The sequence below is a fragment of the Ursus arctos genome, unplaced genomic scaffold, assembly GCF_023065955.2.
Source record: "Ursus arctos isolate Adak ecotype North America unplaced genomic scaffold, UrsArc2.0 scaffold_17, whole genome shotgun sequence".
NCBI classification, from domain to species: domain Eukaryota; kingdom Metazoa; phylum Chordata; class Mammalia; order Carnivora; family Ursidae; genus Ursus; species Ursus arctos.
The window spans coordinates 50,159,565-50,177,270 of NW_026622841.1; the positions used below are offsets into that span (position 1 = coordinate 50,159,565).

At 37.4% G+C, this 17,706-nt stretch overlaps 1 protein-coding gene across 1 annotated transcript in view; it reads left to right on the top strand.

Annotated features, from left to right (window-relative positions):
• The window catches only part of NDC80 (NDC80 kinetochore complex component), a 52,873-nt gene that overhangs the window by 32,921 nt on the left and 2,246 nt on the right, over positions 1–17,706 (top strand). The window contains exons 14-16 of the mRNA XM_026496046.4: positions 11,530–11,622; positions 13,046–13,176; positions 15,226–15,328. Coding sequence (XP_026351831.1) covers positions 11,530–11,622; positions 13,046–13,176; positions 15,226–15,328 — 327 coding nt within the window. The remainder of the gene's footprint in view (positions 1–11,529; positions 11,623–13,045; positions 13,177–15,225; positions 15,329–17,706) is intronic.

Sequence of the window (17,706 nt, forward strand, 5' to 3'; positions counted from 1 at the left end):
CTCTACACCCAACATGGGGCTCAAACTTACGACCCTGAGATCAAGAGTTGCGTGCTCGTCAGACTGAGCCAGACAGGCGCCCCTTAGTATCTCTTTATACTATAAGGAATTTGAGATGGCTACCTTAAAAGTAGATATGTATCATTTGGGGCTTAAGGCTAAGTAGCTATGATAAATTAGGAGATTTTTATTAACCACATTTTTCGTTCTGCACCATGAAATTCAGGGGAACTCCGATGCCTATAAAAGTCTGTTTCCAAAAAGTAGGTTTCAGAAAGTTCCTGCTTCTAAGATACTTGAAACGTAATATGACCAATATCCCTGAGAGAGAACACTACTATTAATTCAGTAACCTTTAAATATTGTTAAAGTTAAGAAAATTGTTAAGAAAAGTTAAGAAACTACTTCTCAACTACACTCAAAAGGTATTGTTTATATGACACCAAACAATTGAAGGAAAACCCTGGTTAACTCAGCTCTCCAAGAAGTATTGTGGCATTTCAAGATACAAAATCCTATCTTCGCTCAGAATAGAAATGTGTTTTTGTCATCTGGAAATAAAACCTATGCATTTCACAGATTATGCAAGTAACCCACATTTTTTTCATGTTAACAAATTCTATCAAAACTTACTTTGTATTAGAAAGAATTCCCACTCCTCAAAAAAATAGCAAACTTTGTAACATTAGATAAGTGGGCAATTTCATGATACTATTGTTATTATTGTTTGGGATTTCTGTAGCATCACACAATGGAAAGAAGATAAAGAATTAGGACTGCTTTAACAGGTACTCTACAGGGTGTGACGGTTGTTGAAGATGAAGTCTTTGCTTAACTTCCCTTCAGTTTGATTGCTCTTTTGTTGGAATGCACACTAAACCTGTAGACTTTCAAACTGACTTGAAACTTTTTAAAGGCTAGAGGCAGGAAAACTTGGGGAAGAGTTATAAAATGCCTGCTATAGGTGGGGCATCTGGGTGGCTCAGTCGGTTAATCATCTGACTCTTGATTTCAGCCCGGGTCATGATCTCAGGGTCCTCAGATTGGGGCACCATGCTCGGTGGGGAGTCTGCCTGAGATTCTCTCCCTCTGCCCACTGCCCCCCCCCACCATGTGCTCACACTCTCTCTTTCTGTCTCTCTAAAATAAATACAGAAATCTTTTTTTAAAAATGCCTACTATAGTATAGGCTAGGCCCAATGTTAATATTCCAAAGATAAATATAACAAGTTTGAATGAAATGTAAGCTCCCATTTGGAGAAAAAGACTGACCTGCAGTTATGCTAATCAGATTCACATTTTTCAAAACCATTTTGGGCATAGAAAAAAGTGACTTGTAGGGAAGCAACTAAAATTGTTAAGAAGTTAAGGGGCGCCTGGGTGGCACAGTGGTTGAGCGTCTGCCTTCGGCTCAGGGCGTGATCCTGGCGTTATGGGATCGAGCCCCACATCAGGCTCCTCCACTATGAGCCTGCTTCTTCCTCTCCCACTCCCCCTGCTTGTGTTCCCTCTCTCGCTGGCTGTCTCTATCTCTGTCGAATAGATAAATAAAATCTTAAAAAAAAAAAAAATTGTTAAGAAGTTAAACCAAAGTATTACAGTAGAAATAGAAGGAAGGGGACAGGTTTAGGAAATGTTGAGGTAGACCTCAAGCATTTTGTGGGAGACTGTGAAAGCTGGGAGGGAAAGAAGTACCAGTAGTAACTTCCATTTTTCCGGTGTGGGCAACCTTGGGGAGAAAAAAAATGAGTGCAGCTGATCAGCACAGTACTGGAGATGTTGAGCTTGCTGTCTGCAGAACGTAGACATCCAAAAGGAAGCCAAAGCAATAGATTCAGAACATGTGGAGAGGTTGGGTCTGAAAATACAGATTTCAGAGTCTTTACCATATAGGGGTTACTTGAACCCAGATGTGGGGGATATTTCTTAGACTATGTAGAGGAAAGTGGCAGGGATTAAATCTTAAGAAACAGCACTACTTAAGAGATAGGCAAAGGAAGGAGATCCTGGGAAAAACTCTTAGAAGTGGACAAAGGGCGCCTGAGTGGCTCAGTTGGTTAAGCAACTGCCTTCATCCCAGTCATGATCCTGGGGTCCCAGGATTGAGTACCGCATCAGGCTCCCTGCTCAGCAGGGAGTCTGCTTCTCCCTCTGACCCTCCTTCTCTCATGCTCACTCTCTCTCTCTCTCTCTCTCTTTCATTCTCTCTCCTTCAAATAAACAAATAAAATCTAAAAAAAAAGAAGTGGACAAAATAGTCAAGAGAACAATCAGAGGAAGAGAAATGCTGTAAAAGCCAAAGTAGGGAAGAATTTCAAGAAAGTCCTGATTCTAACTAAATTTACTGTGGTAGTTACTTCACATTATATACATATAATAAATCATGATTTTGTACACCTTAAGCCTGTACAATAATATATAGTAGTTATATCTCAAAACTAGGCGAGGAAAAAGGAGCAATCAATAATGTCATATGCCTCAGAGACTAAAGACTAAAACAGTTTTTAAAATTTGACAATTTAACCAAATTAAGGTAACATAAGGTAAAACAGCTATTTGAAATAGTGATGGTTAAACGTAAATTAATGAATTAAAATAGCTAAAACAATGTTAAAATTTCAACTGAGTAAATCTGAAGATCTAAATGGCTTCATACGGCAAGTCAAAAATTGGGCAGCATCCCATTTAGCAATTAGACAAGAGCTCTAAAGGACTACAGAAAGGAAAACAATTTTTAAGGCAGGACAATGAAGTCATAAACTTAAAAAAAGAGAGAGAGAGAGAGAATTATTTCAGGCAAGATTTCACTTCCCTTTGAAACACAAAAGGGCCTTATTAGGTGTATTACCTCACTCGTGTTAACCAGAAAGCTCCAGACCGACCTGTTAAGACTACATTCCTGGAGAAGATTGACACTGCAGTTAGGTTAGGCATTAAGCTCTGGTTTGGTGACTAGGGCCTAACACAAGTGACTCTATTTTGAACTAGTGGTTTCCCATTTAACAATTTCCCCCTTTTGATCACACTATCAGCTTGACACAATTTAAGGCATTAGCACTACTCTCCAGTACCACTTGTAGCTTTTGTTGTTCCTTCCTGTGATATCCTTAGATCGTGACATTTTTGCTTAAACCTTGTGACAGTTACAGTTCTCAATTCCAGGTTAATAATCCTTATATCTGTCATTCTTTTCACTTCTTTTCAGTCCTAGGGAGATTAAAGCTTTTGAGAGAATATAACACACTAGGAGATCTTTATTATTATAATAAATAAGGTAATTCCCAATGTTTGGAGTACACTTTTGAACCACACTCTCCGGGACTGATACCAAGTCAAAGAAAGACCCCACTGAAGGAGTCATTTTTTTTTTTTAAGATTTTATTTTTATTTATTTGACAGAGACAGCCAGCGAGAGAGGGAACACAAGCAGGGGGAGTGGGAGAGGAAGAAGCAGGCTCCTAGCAGAGGAGCCTGATGTGAGGCTCTATCACAGATCACGCCCTGAGCCGAAGGCAGACGCTTAGAGACGCTTAAAGCCGCCCAGGCGCCCCAGGAGTCATCTTTTTAAGCCAAGTGGCTTCCTTCGTGATCTTATGTAACTGAGTTCCAGCGTCCCCAGAAGTGTTAGTCCAGGCGCAGCAGGTAATGTTGACCTCAACACCCTGCTTGGCTAAAAGATAATGAAGGGCTATCCTATTACCAAGAACAACTTTGGCCAGAGTCAAAGTAAGCTAATTTTGAGTCATGAATGCCTCTTGGTAAATCCCTTCTGCCTTGACAATTTAAATTTCAGGAAGTGACTAGTGAGGTATCTCAGTTTGTGGACAGTTAGAGGTACAATTAAATAACCTAAGAGGCATTGCCCAATTATATATTAGCCATGTAGGCATTCATAGGCCCAAGGGGAATAATAACCACCACAAACAAAGAAAAGCCCTGTTGGGGCCCAAATCATTCTGTTAAGGCGGTCCTGTTAATGGATTAAATCACAGGGATTGCTGCCTTCAACTATCCAAACCAGGGGTCAGTTAGGTTTTCTCCTCGCCTGAAATTAAAAGTTGTTCCAAATACCAGAGGTTAACTCCCTTAGCAATGGCCTGGGAAATACAGATGGTGGCTTTATCTTTCCAGTCCAATGCCAAACTAAGGGGAGAGAACAATAGAGGGTGTCATGTTTAGTTAAGGTAGGAAATCTTGATCCAGCATCTTGGGAGGAAGCAGTCTATCTTGCTGTCAACTACTTCTCTTAGTTAATCTTTAATTTGATTTGGAGGTCTCCATCACTTGCACGGGACAAGATATGTCTAGGGTTCAAGTCCCTGAAGTTTTGCCGCCATCTGGGTAGGAAGGAGGTAGTACAGTCTCTTTCAAGGAGATTCAAGGCAGTCTTTGTTCTTAGTGATTCCAAATCAGAAGTCAGGGGAGAAATTGGAAACATTAATTTGGAAAGTCATAGTCAGATGTGTGAGAAATTAGAATAATCCAAGACCTAGTCTGATTTATAGGTATATAACAAAACCTCAAAGACAACCGGATTATAATTTAATATCTACAAAGGTTCAAACAATTTTTCTCTCTACAATTACCCCCATATTTACAGAAGATCATCAGAGTAAAATAATTTATTTGCATTAAACGTGGTCTGATTATTTACATAAGAATAGCAAGAACCGTGATTGGCCATATAAGCTCTTTAAAATTGCTTTGCTGGAGTCTTGTAAGCATGGTATATGGATCAAGTGTGTCGTTCCCGCCCCCCTGCAAAAAATCTGGGCTGCCTGTCAGCAGGGAGTCTGCTTCTCCCTCTCCCTCTGCCCCTCCCCCCAACCTCACCCACCCCCACCCCCGCCCGTGCTTACACACTCTCTCCTCTCAAATAAATAAGTAAAAGCTTTAAAAAAAAAAAAAATTTTTTTACTTAATTAAATTCATTTCAATCTTACAACCCTGACCACACATAGAATATCTTTCCCTTATTATTTCTAGCAGTTTTAATTACACGTATTAGAATTTTTAACCCTTAGTAACTTTTAATTTCTAGTAAAATCTAAGAAGTAAGAAATTATAAATTATCTTTTACATTACCATTCTGTGAATTAGCAGACTAATAAATACTTATGATTTCTAGAAACATTCTTTCTCACAGAAAATTTGTCAGCGGCATAACACACATTTATTGTAAATTCCACATATCTTTAGTTCCTATGTAAAAGGAAGTAAAAAGTGGATAAACCAATATTCAGTAATTAATGTTTTAGTATTTTATTTTCTTTGGAAATGATCTAAATAGTGAATGAATTTAATTTAACTGTTCATTTAACTTAACCTAGAAAAACTAAGTTTCCAGGTTATCAAAAAGATTTGGGGAGGGGCGCCTGGGTGGCACAGCGGTTAAGCGTCTTCCATTCAGCTCAGGGCGTGATCCCGGCGATCGAGCCCCACATCAGGCTCCTCTGCTATGAGCCTGCTTCTTCCTCCCCCACTCCCCCTGCTTGTGTTCCCTCTCTCGCTGGCTGTCTCTATCTCTGTCGAATAAATAAATAAAATCTTTTAAAAAAAAAAAAAAAAGATTTGGGGAAACTATTTAAAAGTTCACCTAAAAAGTTTTTATCTTTTTACATCCATTTAATTTACTTTTTCTTTACTATGTTTAGATTACCCACCAAAACTTCATTAGACATTAGACAAAGTCAGCCATCATCCCAAGCTAATTTTTCTTGCTGACAAATTTTGTAAGAGATAACATAAACTCATTTGATCGATAAATCCAGGTGGAATAAGACTTACATGTATGCATGTTATTCAATGTTGATAACTTGAAAGAAAGGTTTAATTAAATCAACAAACTTAAGCTAACTTGAATATTAAATATTTTCTTAGGTGACTGTGAATTCAGAAAGCATTTGGGTTAGTTTCTATTGCATTTTTAACTTTTTATGAATACTGAATGTATTTAAGCACTTATTTTAGGTCAATTAAATAGAGCTTTTTTACAAACTAATTCATATCAATACCATCCAGAGATAGAAAAATACCACACACCTTTATTGCACATATAATAGACATACATAAACATATAGACAGATGTAAAAAGAGACCTTATGGCTTCTGTTTTACTAGTTTAAAAGAATTTGTATCTAAGTTGTTTTTCTGGTAGAGGAATAAATTAAGGCTACCTGCTTGAATGGCTTAAACCAAGTTGTTTTTTTTTTTTTTTTTTAAGATTTTATTTATTTATTTGACAGAGATAGAGACAGCCAGAGAGAGAGGGAACACAAGCAGGGGGAGTGGGAGAGGAAGAAGCAGGCTCATAGCGGAGGAGCCTGATGTGGGGCTCGATCCCGGAACGCCGGGATCACGCCCTGAGCCGAAGGCAGGCGCTTAACCGCTGTGCCACCCAGGCGCCCCTTAAACCAAGTTTTAAATGATGTTTTCTTTTTTCATTTTTTTCCTGATAAGAATTACCTCCCTTAAGTCGTACTTTAACATTTACATCTCAAAGGCACAGGAATAGAATACAAGTTACAAGCCTTTTAAAATAAATAGGGGAGGTTTGGGGGCTGGTAAAAAGAAATAGATGAACTTTGAAATGCGTCTATAGCTGCATTTCTAGTTTTGTAAAGAAGTGAGTAAACTTGAAGATCTAATTGGCTTTGTTCAACAATTCATAAATCAGGCAGCATCCCATCTAGCAAATAGAAGGAAGCTCCAAATGGCTACAGAAAGCGAAAGAGACTAGAGGCACGCCGTTAGGAAGCCTGATAGTCTCCTGAATGATAAATGGTAAAAACTCAAACCAAGGCTATTGTAGTACACATGGAAAAGAGGGATTTTAAAGATTGAAACAATATAATTTAGTGGTCCATTTGGATGTGAGCCCAGCAGGGCTCGATCCCACAACCCTGAGATCATGACCTGAGCCAAAATCAAGAGTCAGACGCTTAACTGACTGAGCCACCCAGGCGCCCCTGAAGATTTTTAAGTCAGGGCATAACACCCTTGTGTTTTAGTAAGCCCATAATGCTTGCATTTTGAAGGCTAGTTTAAAAGTTCAAGGAACTAGAGGCACACAGTTCAGAAGCGTAACAGTATCCTAAGTAACAAATGGTAAAAACTCAAATCAAGGCTATTGCCCCGAGGGTGGAAAAAAGAGATTTAAAGACTGAAAGGGTGTAATTTAGTGGCCCATTTGGATGTGAAGGTTAAGGAAGAGAGAAATTAAGAATGTTCAGGTGTCTAGCTTTGGTATATGATGTTAAAGAAAAAGAAAAATTATTCATGACACTTGTTAAAGGAAGTAAGGTGGACTTCATTCAGGGGGACTATTACAAGGAGGTTTTATAATAGGTGAGAAATTGGGCTCAACTCCAAATACAACAACAACAATGAAAATGGGAATTTGTAGCCAAGGAGAGCAGGGTGCAGATCAGTGGATAAAGAATTACCGAGAAGAAACACTAGGGGTAAGGGAGGATACTGTCTAAACCAACCTAATAGCGTTCTTGCTGAAAGCAGGTCAAGGTGATCAGATATCAGCTGGAGGATGTTGGAGGATGAGGAACTTGATTAGATATTGAGGTTAGGGATTCTGATTAAACTGTCCTAAGCATGATTCTTGCTGAAACTGGACAATACAAAGACAAACACAGAAGCCAAAAAGTCAGCCTCTTTGAGAAGAGAGTTCAGAAGAGCTGAGTAGTTTGGTCGAAGAGAATTTTTTGGTGGTGATGTTCTAGAGCCTTGATGAAGAATACAAGAAGAAGAAAGAATATAGAAGAAAGAATTTCAGGGGCACCTGGGTGGCTCAGTCATTAAGCATCTGCCTTCGGCTCAGGGCGTGATCCCAGCATTCTGGGATCGAGCCCCACATCAAGCCTGCTTCTTCCTCTCCCACTCCCCATGCTTGTGTTCCCTCTGTCTCTGGCTGTCTCTCTCTGTCAAATAAATAAATAAAATCTTTAACAAAAAAAAAAGAAGAAGAAGAAGAAAGAAAGAATTTCAGGCCAGGATATGCTGAGTTTCAGATCTCTAGAACATCAGAGTGGAGAATGTCCTGTAAGCAGTTGGATTGTGTATATAGATATAAATAGGTATTTGTTAGCATGCAGTTAATTAAAGCCAAGAGATTTCCCAGGTGTGAAAATGAAAGAGCAAGCTCTCCCAAGTGAGCAGATGAGAATACAGCCAAGATCAGAATCCTGGGACTACATCCACATCCAAAGTACGAGCAGAGAAAGAGAAACTTATAAGGAGGAATTAGAAGGACCTTCCAAGACTTAAGAGAAAACTAGGAGCTTCCATTGTCGTAGAAACCAAGGAAGGGGATTTCAGAAAGGCATGATCAGCAACTATATATGTTACTCAGATATCAAATAAGATTAACTCTGAAAGGTGTTTATTGTTAGCAATTAAGATGTTGATGGTGACTTTTATAAAATCGACTTCATGAAGCAGAGGAGCCAGAAAGCATATTGCTGTGAACTGAAGTTTGAACAGTAGTAGAGGAAGATACTATAGTATGAATAGTCTACTTTCCATGGTATGCTATAAATTAGACCATCACAAAAGTTTGAGTCTAAGGAGAAAAGATGTAACAGTAGTTAGAAAGTAGTGTATGGGAAAGATTTTTATTTTGGGAGGTGGGGGAGGGGGTTGTTTGGGTTTAAAGATGAGAGCATGAGTTCAAGAGAAAGAAGTTAAAGTTTAAAAAATTAGGACCAAAAGGGATTGATGGATTTGAATGTGGTTCATGAAGAGATACCATGGCTTGGCGTCCAGAGAAGAGCTAAAGGTTGCTTCTCTTCATGAGGAAAATGGTTGTCTGGCATCCTGAAACTGACTGGAAGGAAGAAGGAAAGGTCTCATACAAATATTTTGGTTGATGGGAGGCAGGAAGTGATGGAAATCCAATCTAGTGGCTTTTGTCTTAATGACAAAAGAAAAAAAATTAAAGTAACTAATGATACCTTCTTTGCTTATAAGCTGTTGGAAAGTTGTTGAATGAATGAATGAATGAATGAAATACTGGAGGAAGTATGCCAAATATAATAGCAGTTCTTTGGGATGATAGAATTATTAGTAATTGTTATTTTCCTTAATTTTTCCCTTATTTACCACAATGGAAATGTATATTTTTGTAATGGGGTCGGGGGAGGGGGGCAATGTTTAATTGATGAAACCTTAGTAAAGCTCACATGAAAGTTAGAAGCTGCTCAGAGATTAAGTAAACATGCTTTTGACCAAACATGACTTCCTAGTGGAAGTTCTGATTATTTGGGTATCCAGTGGTCTTACTGCAGGTAAATTTAATGAAATAACTTAACTTCTCACTTACTTCAGAAGTAACGTATCTTTAGACTGGAAGTTTATAGTGTGGGAGTCAAGTGTGAATTGCCCCAAAATGTGCCACTTTGGCATGCATCTTATTTAAAGCTGAAAATATTCAAGACCCAAAAGACTCAGAAAGAAACTTTGATCTCCACCCACCCCCTAACTGCCTAAACGAAATTAAAGGACCTCCTCCCAGAAGGGAGCTATCACCATAGATAACTACAGTATAATATAAATTAGGGATGGCAGACAGGGAGAAACTTAGCAAAGTCTCTTAGAATTCCTAAGTCCCATTTGGGTCTGTGTGGCCCAGCAAATATTGTTTTCCAAACGTTTACTCTTCCATCTGCCTGTGAATTGCTTTCCTTTTCTTGAAATCCCAGACCGCTACCCCCTTATCTTTAGTTCAGGATGACAAATATACTACATTTTGCTTGTCTTTAGAATCTCATGTCTTTGTGTATTCCCCATACATACAAGATTAAATTTGATCTTCTGTTAATCAGTCTCATGTCAGTTTAATCCTTAGACCAACCAAAAGAACCTTAAGGGTAGAGAAAATTTTTTCCTGCTCAAGAATAGCTTCAGTAACTCTAGTCTTTGTGGAGGGAAAGCGGGGGAGCCAGAGGGAGAGGAGAGAGAGAATCTTTTTTTTTTTTTTAGGGTCCAGGGGGGAGAGAAAGAATCTTAAACAGGCTCCACGCCTAGGATAGAGCCCACCACAGGGCTCAATCCCATGACCCTGAGATCATGACCTGAACCAAAATCAAGAGTCAGACACTTAACCAACTGAGCTACCCACACCCCTCTAGTCTTTAAAATAACTTGAAAGTCAGGTGGTATAGAAAAAGTCCTTGGAGGGGCGCCTGGGTGGCACAGCGGTTAAGCGTCTGCCTTCGGCTCAGGGCGTGATCCCGGCGTTCTGGGATTGAGCCCCACATCAGGCTCCTCTGCTATGAGCCTGCTTCTTCCTCTCCCACTCCCCCTGCTTGTGTTCCCTCTCTCTCTGGCTGTCTCTTTCTCTGTCAAATAAATAAATAAAATCTTTAAAAAAAAAAAAAAAGAAAAAGTCCTTGGAGTTAGAACATCTAGGTTGGAGTTCTGGGCATACGCTTGCTGCATGATCCTAAGTGAATAGCATTCATTCTGGCCAACTCTTCTCATTTGTGAAGTAGGAGAGGAATATTCCCTACAAAGAGACTCTTGATAAATTAAAAGTATATGCAAGTTTCTCTAAAAAATAGATAGCCGTTTTACCATCCTATCATTTACCAAATAACAATTGCTTCACTAAATTTTTCCCAAAAATTTGTATATGTAATTTTTTTGTAACTTCATTTATGTGTTGAATTGTCCTTTTAAAGAAAGATCCAGCTTATTTATACATTTTGCTATTTTCTATTTCCTACAGCAAATATTCTCTTCTTGGTCTAGCTGGAAAACATTCCATATTAATTACTGGCATTCAACTGGTATTAGCGGTATTAGCGGTATTAGCAGGAAATGAAATTTGGCAGGAAACAAAATTTGGAAACACTTTTTTTCTTTAGTTTTGGTTTCAACACATCTTAAAGCTCAAACTTTAATGAGGTTAAATGTGTTTAATTTATTACTCTTTGGAAGAATGTACTGATTAATGATCAGTTAGCAAAGATCTAATAAAATCAATATGAAAACTTCTCTTTAACATCCTAGAAAGTAAACACGCAGATGAAAAGCTAGATAACTAATAAAATAGATCAAATCCAACTAAGGCTAGACTTCAAAACTAGAGGGCAAAAACAACTTATATGTATTAATGAATTAATATAAAAATGTTAAGAGTGTATATAATGCATATAATATTTATATAATATATATGAGAACTTAAAAACACTTCCACAGCAACTAGTGGAAAAGTTATTGGTATCCTTATTTTACTGAGAATTAAGCCAGATTTTTCATTCCTAACTAATGCCACTCTGCATTTAAGTATTGTACGTCAAAAAGTGTAAGGGGGGTGTGTGTGTGTGTGTGTGTTGTTGTTGTTGTTGTTTAACTCCTCTTTGGGGAATAATAAATTCTGGGGACAAATGATACGTGAGAATCCAAAAGGACTAGAAATAACATGGTTCAGTCAGTAATATGAAAGTTTTATAACTTACTAAAATGTTTTTGATGGATGGTTATGATTTCTCAACCAAAGTTTTCTTTTCCAAGTTAAATACAATGATAACAGAAAGCAGGAGAGGTGTAAGAACTCTGAAAGAAGAAGTTCAAAAGCTGGATGATCTTTACCAACAAAAAGTTAAGGTAAGAACTTTGCCACAGTTTATATAGGTGAGCCTTGACCTGTTCTGACATCTAACAAAATCTTTAAGCTATATCCTATAACTTGTATTTAAGTTTCATCTAATCTTCTAAAGTTTATTATAAAGAATTATTTTGTTCTTTTTTTTCTTCTTTTTTTAAGATTTTACTTATTTATTTGACAGAGCACAAACAGGGGGAGCAACAGGCAGAGAAAGCGGGAGAAGCAGGCTCTCTGCTAAGCTCTATGTGGGGCTCTATCCCAGGACCCTGGGATCATGACCTGAGCTGAAGACAGGCGCTTAACGACTGTCCATGCAGGCGCCCTATTTTGTTCTTTTTCCTGGAATTGAGCTATTTCACCCTACAACATGTTTACTTGTTCCATTGATATTTTAGACTTGAATATGAGATTCTGTATGCTTGTAAGACCAAAACATGTTTTAAATGTAATCTCTTCTACCTTTTATAGAAATTTAGTGTTAAGTACTCCTAAAGCATAAACCTCCAACACAAACTTCATGTATGTGATTGCCAGTAAAGAGTCATTGCAAACTGACTATCTTGGCCAAATTCCAAAGATCATTTATATGAAATTTGGAATGTGGGTAAAATAATAGGATTCATTTCCCACCACCACTAATCCATCCATCTTCTGGCCAGCATTTTACTGAGGGAAGCACTCAGATGACTGCTCATTACCATTTATATAACTTATGTGAAAATTTTCGTCATACTAATATATTTTACTTAGTTATACCAACAAAGTATAAGGAATTGAAAACTCTCTTGGCCTTGTATTGTAGTTAGGGCCTATACATTTTGTTAAGCAGTGAGAAATTTTTAGAAAATACACCACAGTAATATGATCTACATGTGAAATATGAGGCAATTGGTAATCATTTTTGTTTTTTCATATGTTCTCCATGACAGTACTTGCATTTATCCTCTTAAAGCACTTCAGTGAAAGGCTTTCCTATTTCATCTTGAGAAACCTAAGAGTTGATGACTTTGGGCTCCTTTGGCTGTGCATAATGAATACATATGTGAAATAAAAGTAGTGTGAAAGTTATGCACATTTTTGCATATATAAAAGGCCTCTTTGATGATCATAGGAAATATTTAAATCAGTATCCTAATGTTTCCTATAGTACATACTTGAAAATACTGCTGAATGAATTCTATATAGGCCTGTTGAGAAGGTCATATTTAGGTTTATAGTATAAAATTCCTGAAGGAGCATTGTAAAGTCTTACGTGTAAGACGATACACATTCTGAGAATACAAATGATGATGCAACCTGATTTTTGTAATGTGTTACATATATATGGTATGTGGAGTATATTTAGTATATGGAGTATACGTAGTATATGAAGTATATAGAACATAAACATCAAAAACCATAGCCATGCCCTTGTCTTGATAGGAAGCTGAAGAAGAGGACAAGAAATGTGCCAGTGAGCTGGAGTCCTTGGAGAAACACAAGCATCTGCTGGAGAGCGCTGTTAACGATGGCCTCAGTGAAGCTATGAATGAATTAGATGCCATTCAGCGAGAGTAAGTTTGTGTAACCAAGATTTATAATGTTTATTTTCGAATTAATTATTTAACATTTCTGTAAAACTAGATATATGTTTATTAGCTTTAATTTATATTATAGAGCTATTTGGGGAAGAGGAAGTAGTGAATAGAACATGCACAAAAAGACCTTGTAACTTGGAATACTGTCCCAGTATTCTGTTGCTATTATAGCTATTGCCCCCTAAGAAATCATTCATTTTTACATCTAATTAATAAATGGCTTTTAAACCCTGAAAACAGGGGCGCCGGGTGGCTCAGTCATTAAGCATCTGCCTTCGGCTCAGGCCATGATCCCAGTGTTCTGGGAGCCCCACATGAGGCTCCCCCACTGGGAGCCTGCTTCTTCCTCTCCCACTCCCCCTGCTTGTGTTCCCTCTCTCGCTGGCTGCCTCTCTCTCTCTGTCAAATAAATAAATAAAATCTTTAAAACTAAATAAATAAACCCTGAAAACAACATAAAATTTTCAATCAGTTGAAATATTTTGGCTCTTGGTTACTATTTATACTTTCTAGAAATTATGTATATAGTAAACTATGTACTATAAATTATATGGTCATTCTACTGTAACATAATATGTGCCTTCATAATAATCACCACACTGCAAAATCAAGCAATAAAAAATCAGGACTTATAGTAAAATTGGGATTGGGTACAACACTCAAAATCTCTGTCAGTGACACACATAAACAAAAGATGGGAACCTAACTAAAGTGTTAGCACAATTGTACACCTGTTAAATGGTTAAGAAATACATAAATGCTATGATAAATATGACACTTTGTCTTAGACAGACCTGAGTCTGGGGAAAGGAGCATTCAAAGGGTTGCAGCTTGTAGATTATTGAGATGAGGTAGAAGGAGGATTATCTGAAATCAGATAGAAAGTTTAGAACCAGATGTGGATGCATGTGACTCATCACATAATGCAATGAACTGAGGGAGCCGGTACACATTTGAGATGTGTGTTTATGTGTTTTGTATATTCCTTTGCATCTGGATTCAGCTGAGTGCAGTTTTCTGCATTCACCTCGTGTTTCTCAAAAAGGAAATGGCATAGGGACACCGTGTGACTCAGTTGGAAGAACATGAAACTTTTTTTTTTTTTTAGAGTGTAACTCTTGATCTCAGGATTGTGAGTTTGAGCCCCATATTGAGTGTAGAGATTACTAAAAAAAACAAATTAATTTTTCTAAAAAAAGGAAAGAAATGGCATTTAAGCAAACACAAATTTTTGCATTATGCTCAAATTGCTACATAATACAACAATCCAATTGGAACAAATACATATTTCCAAACAAGCAGCAAAACTAACTGTATTGTTACATTTCTTAGTTCTTAAGTTTTCCCTCTTGGTTTCCCTATTATTTTAAAACTTACATTGAAAGAGTTTTAGCCACATTGTGTATTAACAGTATCTAAAATGGTGACATCCCTTATTTAAAGAGTATTCTGCCTTTCTGTATATAATTCTCTCATGCAACCTCTATAAAGTCAATATACTGAATAGTTAATCCATAGGCTCTTTTTTTTAAAGTCTTAATTAAGTGGCCCTCAACTAAAAAATCTGACTTTGAGGTTAGAAGTACAGCCCTTAAGAAAATCACACCTCTTCATTTGCTTATTTGTAGTTTAGGGATAAAAAACTCAGCTGAAGCATTTTTTTGGCCTGCAGTCTTTGTTTTTAATTTGAATTTGCATGCCTAAAAGTGAGACTCCCACTCCCCCAATCAAATGTATTAAATGCCTTCTCCCTGAAAGCATTTAAGTTTACAGTCCTTCTGGAGATTCCATCAAGACCATTTGCTCCCAGGTTTTATATGTTAAAGCACAAGGTGTTGGTGCTTTTTTTGTTTTGTTGCTTGCAAAGGATCTTTGAAAATGTTTTTCTGTTTTAATGGTTGAGAAGCAAACAGCACGTACACCACAGTCTGGTTTTATTGAATAAGAAAAGGAGAAGTGAGCTCACTAGAACTGATGCGTTAGGTTTTTTCCTAGACAACTCTAACAACAGTTTGTATTCTACAGATACCAACTAGTTGTGCAAACCACAACTGAAGAACGACGAAAAGTGGGAAATAACTTGCAGCGTCTTTTAGAGATGGTTGCTACACATGTAGGGTCTGTGGAGGTAAGTGTATGAATGTCTTTCCTACATTCTAATAAAGCTTTTCAAAATTATATTTGTCTTATTTCTACAGAAATTAAAGGATAATTTTTTTTCCTATGTAAAATATGTTCTAGTAAGAAGTTATAAGGAGAGTCCTGTTTAGCGGTGTGTAAGGAGCATCTGCATTTCATAAAGTAATCTGTTTTGTTCACATAAACAACATTAATGGTATTTATTACATCAAGAGTATATAATAATATGCCAGGCCACATTCTACATACTGAAAACATATCAACACATTTAAGATTTCATTAAGATTAAGATGAAAGAGCGTGTGTTATGACAAATATTTTTCCTTTCCGTTAATTTTGTGTGAAGTACTTATAAAATAGAGAATAAAGTACTTATGAAACATGAAGCACAGGTTAAAATTTCAACAATAATACTATTCTTCCAACCTGCTGAACAGAGCCCAGAAGCCAAGATAAATTGCTAAACAAATTCCTTGGTAGTCTATTAGGTGATAATATATTTCCAATTGTGAATGGTTTAAGAGAAAAAAACTCATTATATCACATTGATGGGCTTCCATTTATTGAAAACAGAGCATGTGATATCCTACTTTCCCTCCTTTCTCCTGAAAGACATTGAACTGCATTTTCTTCTTTGCCAGTGCTCTTCCCTGTTTGATGAAAAGAACTAGGAAAAATATGCTGGATCCTACATCAGAAAACCTGGATTCTCCCCACTTAGTGGCTCTATAACCTTTCATAGATCCTTTTTCAACCACTATTGTTAATTTGAACCACAGACCAGATAATTACTTGAGTAATTACTTGTTCTCTCAAGGATGATGTATAATAAATGCATAAGAGGAAAATTCATTCACAACCTATGATGGTTGACTCAAATTGAGAAAGTCTGCTCATATGTGTCATTTTGCTTCTTTTGGTCTTCGCTTTCCTCATCTGTATAATGAGAGGGTTGTACTAAATCATTGCCAACATCCTTTCCATTATCTGTAACAATTAGTTTGACCTCAGTGTTAGCCCAATAGTGATTTATCACAAGGGATTTATGTGAAAGGTAACCACAACTGTCAAAGGTTTAATCAGTTAACATGAAGTTAGATTTGAAACCCTAATGATAGATTATTATTTTTTAGTTTCTATGGTCCATCGTTGTTCAAGATCAGACTGCATTTACAGAGCACTTACTTTGCACTGTGTAAAATTCACAATTAGCCAGTAAGCAATGGAAGGAGCCCCTAAAGTCAACCAGTCGTCTTTAAAACCTAATATGGGGGAATTTTACAAGTGATGAAATTAGACTGAAGAAAATAGAGGACTGTGGATCTAATGGTATCTTTAGATGGGATATTTTTCCTCTGAGGTAAAACGTTTCTTTGAGTAGTTCCTGGTTGGAGCCCTGTGCAGGTCCTGTATGTGGCTTGATATTCTAGATTAGGAGACAGCAAACTACAGCCCACAGGCCAAATTGTGCCGAGGGGCTGTTTTTGTAAATAAAGTTTTATTGGAACACAGACACTTCATTCACTTCCATACTCTTTATGGCTGCATTCCCACTACAACGGCAGGGTTGAGCAGTTGCAACAAAGGTCATGTGGCTCGCAAAACCTAAAAGGTTGCTGACTCCTGTTCCAGACTCCTACCTCCTTGAAGGGCACAAAATCTTTTTTTGTCTGTTTCGATATTCAGAAATTATTATAAAGCTGTAATAACGAACCCGTTGTAGTATTGATGCATATAAACCAAGTTCTGATTCAGAGTCTAGAAAAAGATGGATGAGCATAGACAGGAAACTAATTTATAAGAGAGGTTGTATTGCAGACTAGTGCGGTGAAATGAATTGGCCAATTAATGGAGTTGGGATTCCTACCTTAAACCCTAGACAAAAATCACTTTGAGGTGGATTAAGAAATTAATGTGAAGTTCAATTTATTTTTTTAGAGAGAGAATGAAGGCTGGGGAGAGGGGCAGGGGGATAGGGAGAGAGAATCTTAAGCAGGCTCCACTCCCAGTGCAGAGTCTGACGTGGGGCTCGATCCCACAACCCTGAGATCATGACCCGAGCTGAAATCAAGAGTCAGACACTTAACTGACTGACTCACCCAGGTGCCCCAATGTGAGGCTAAATTTTTAACTTTTAGAAAATTATAGACACAATCTTTACACCTCGAGAGTTGTAAAGGAGTTCTTAAATTAGACACAAGAAGTACAGACCACTAAAGAAATTATTTATAAATTCAGCTTTGTTAAGATTAGGATCTCTACATCAAAAGACAAAGACTGGAGGGGCACCTGGGTGGCTCAGTACAGTTAAGCTTCTGCCTTCGGCTCAGGCTATGATCTCAGGGTCCTGGGATCAGCCCTATATCG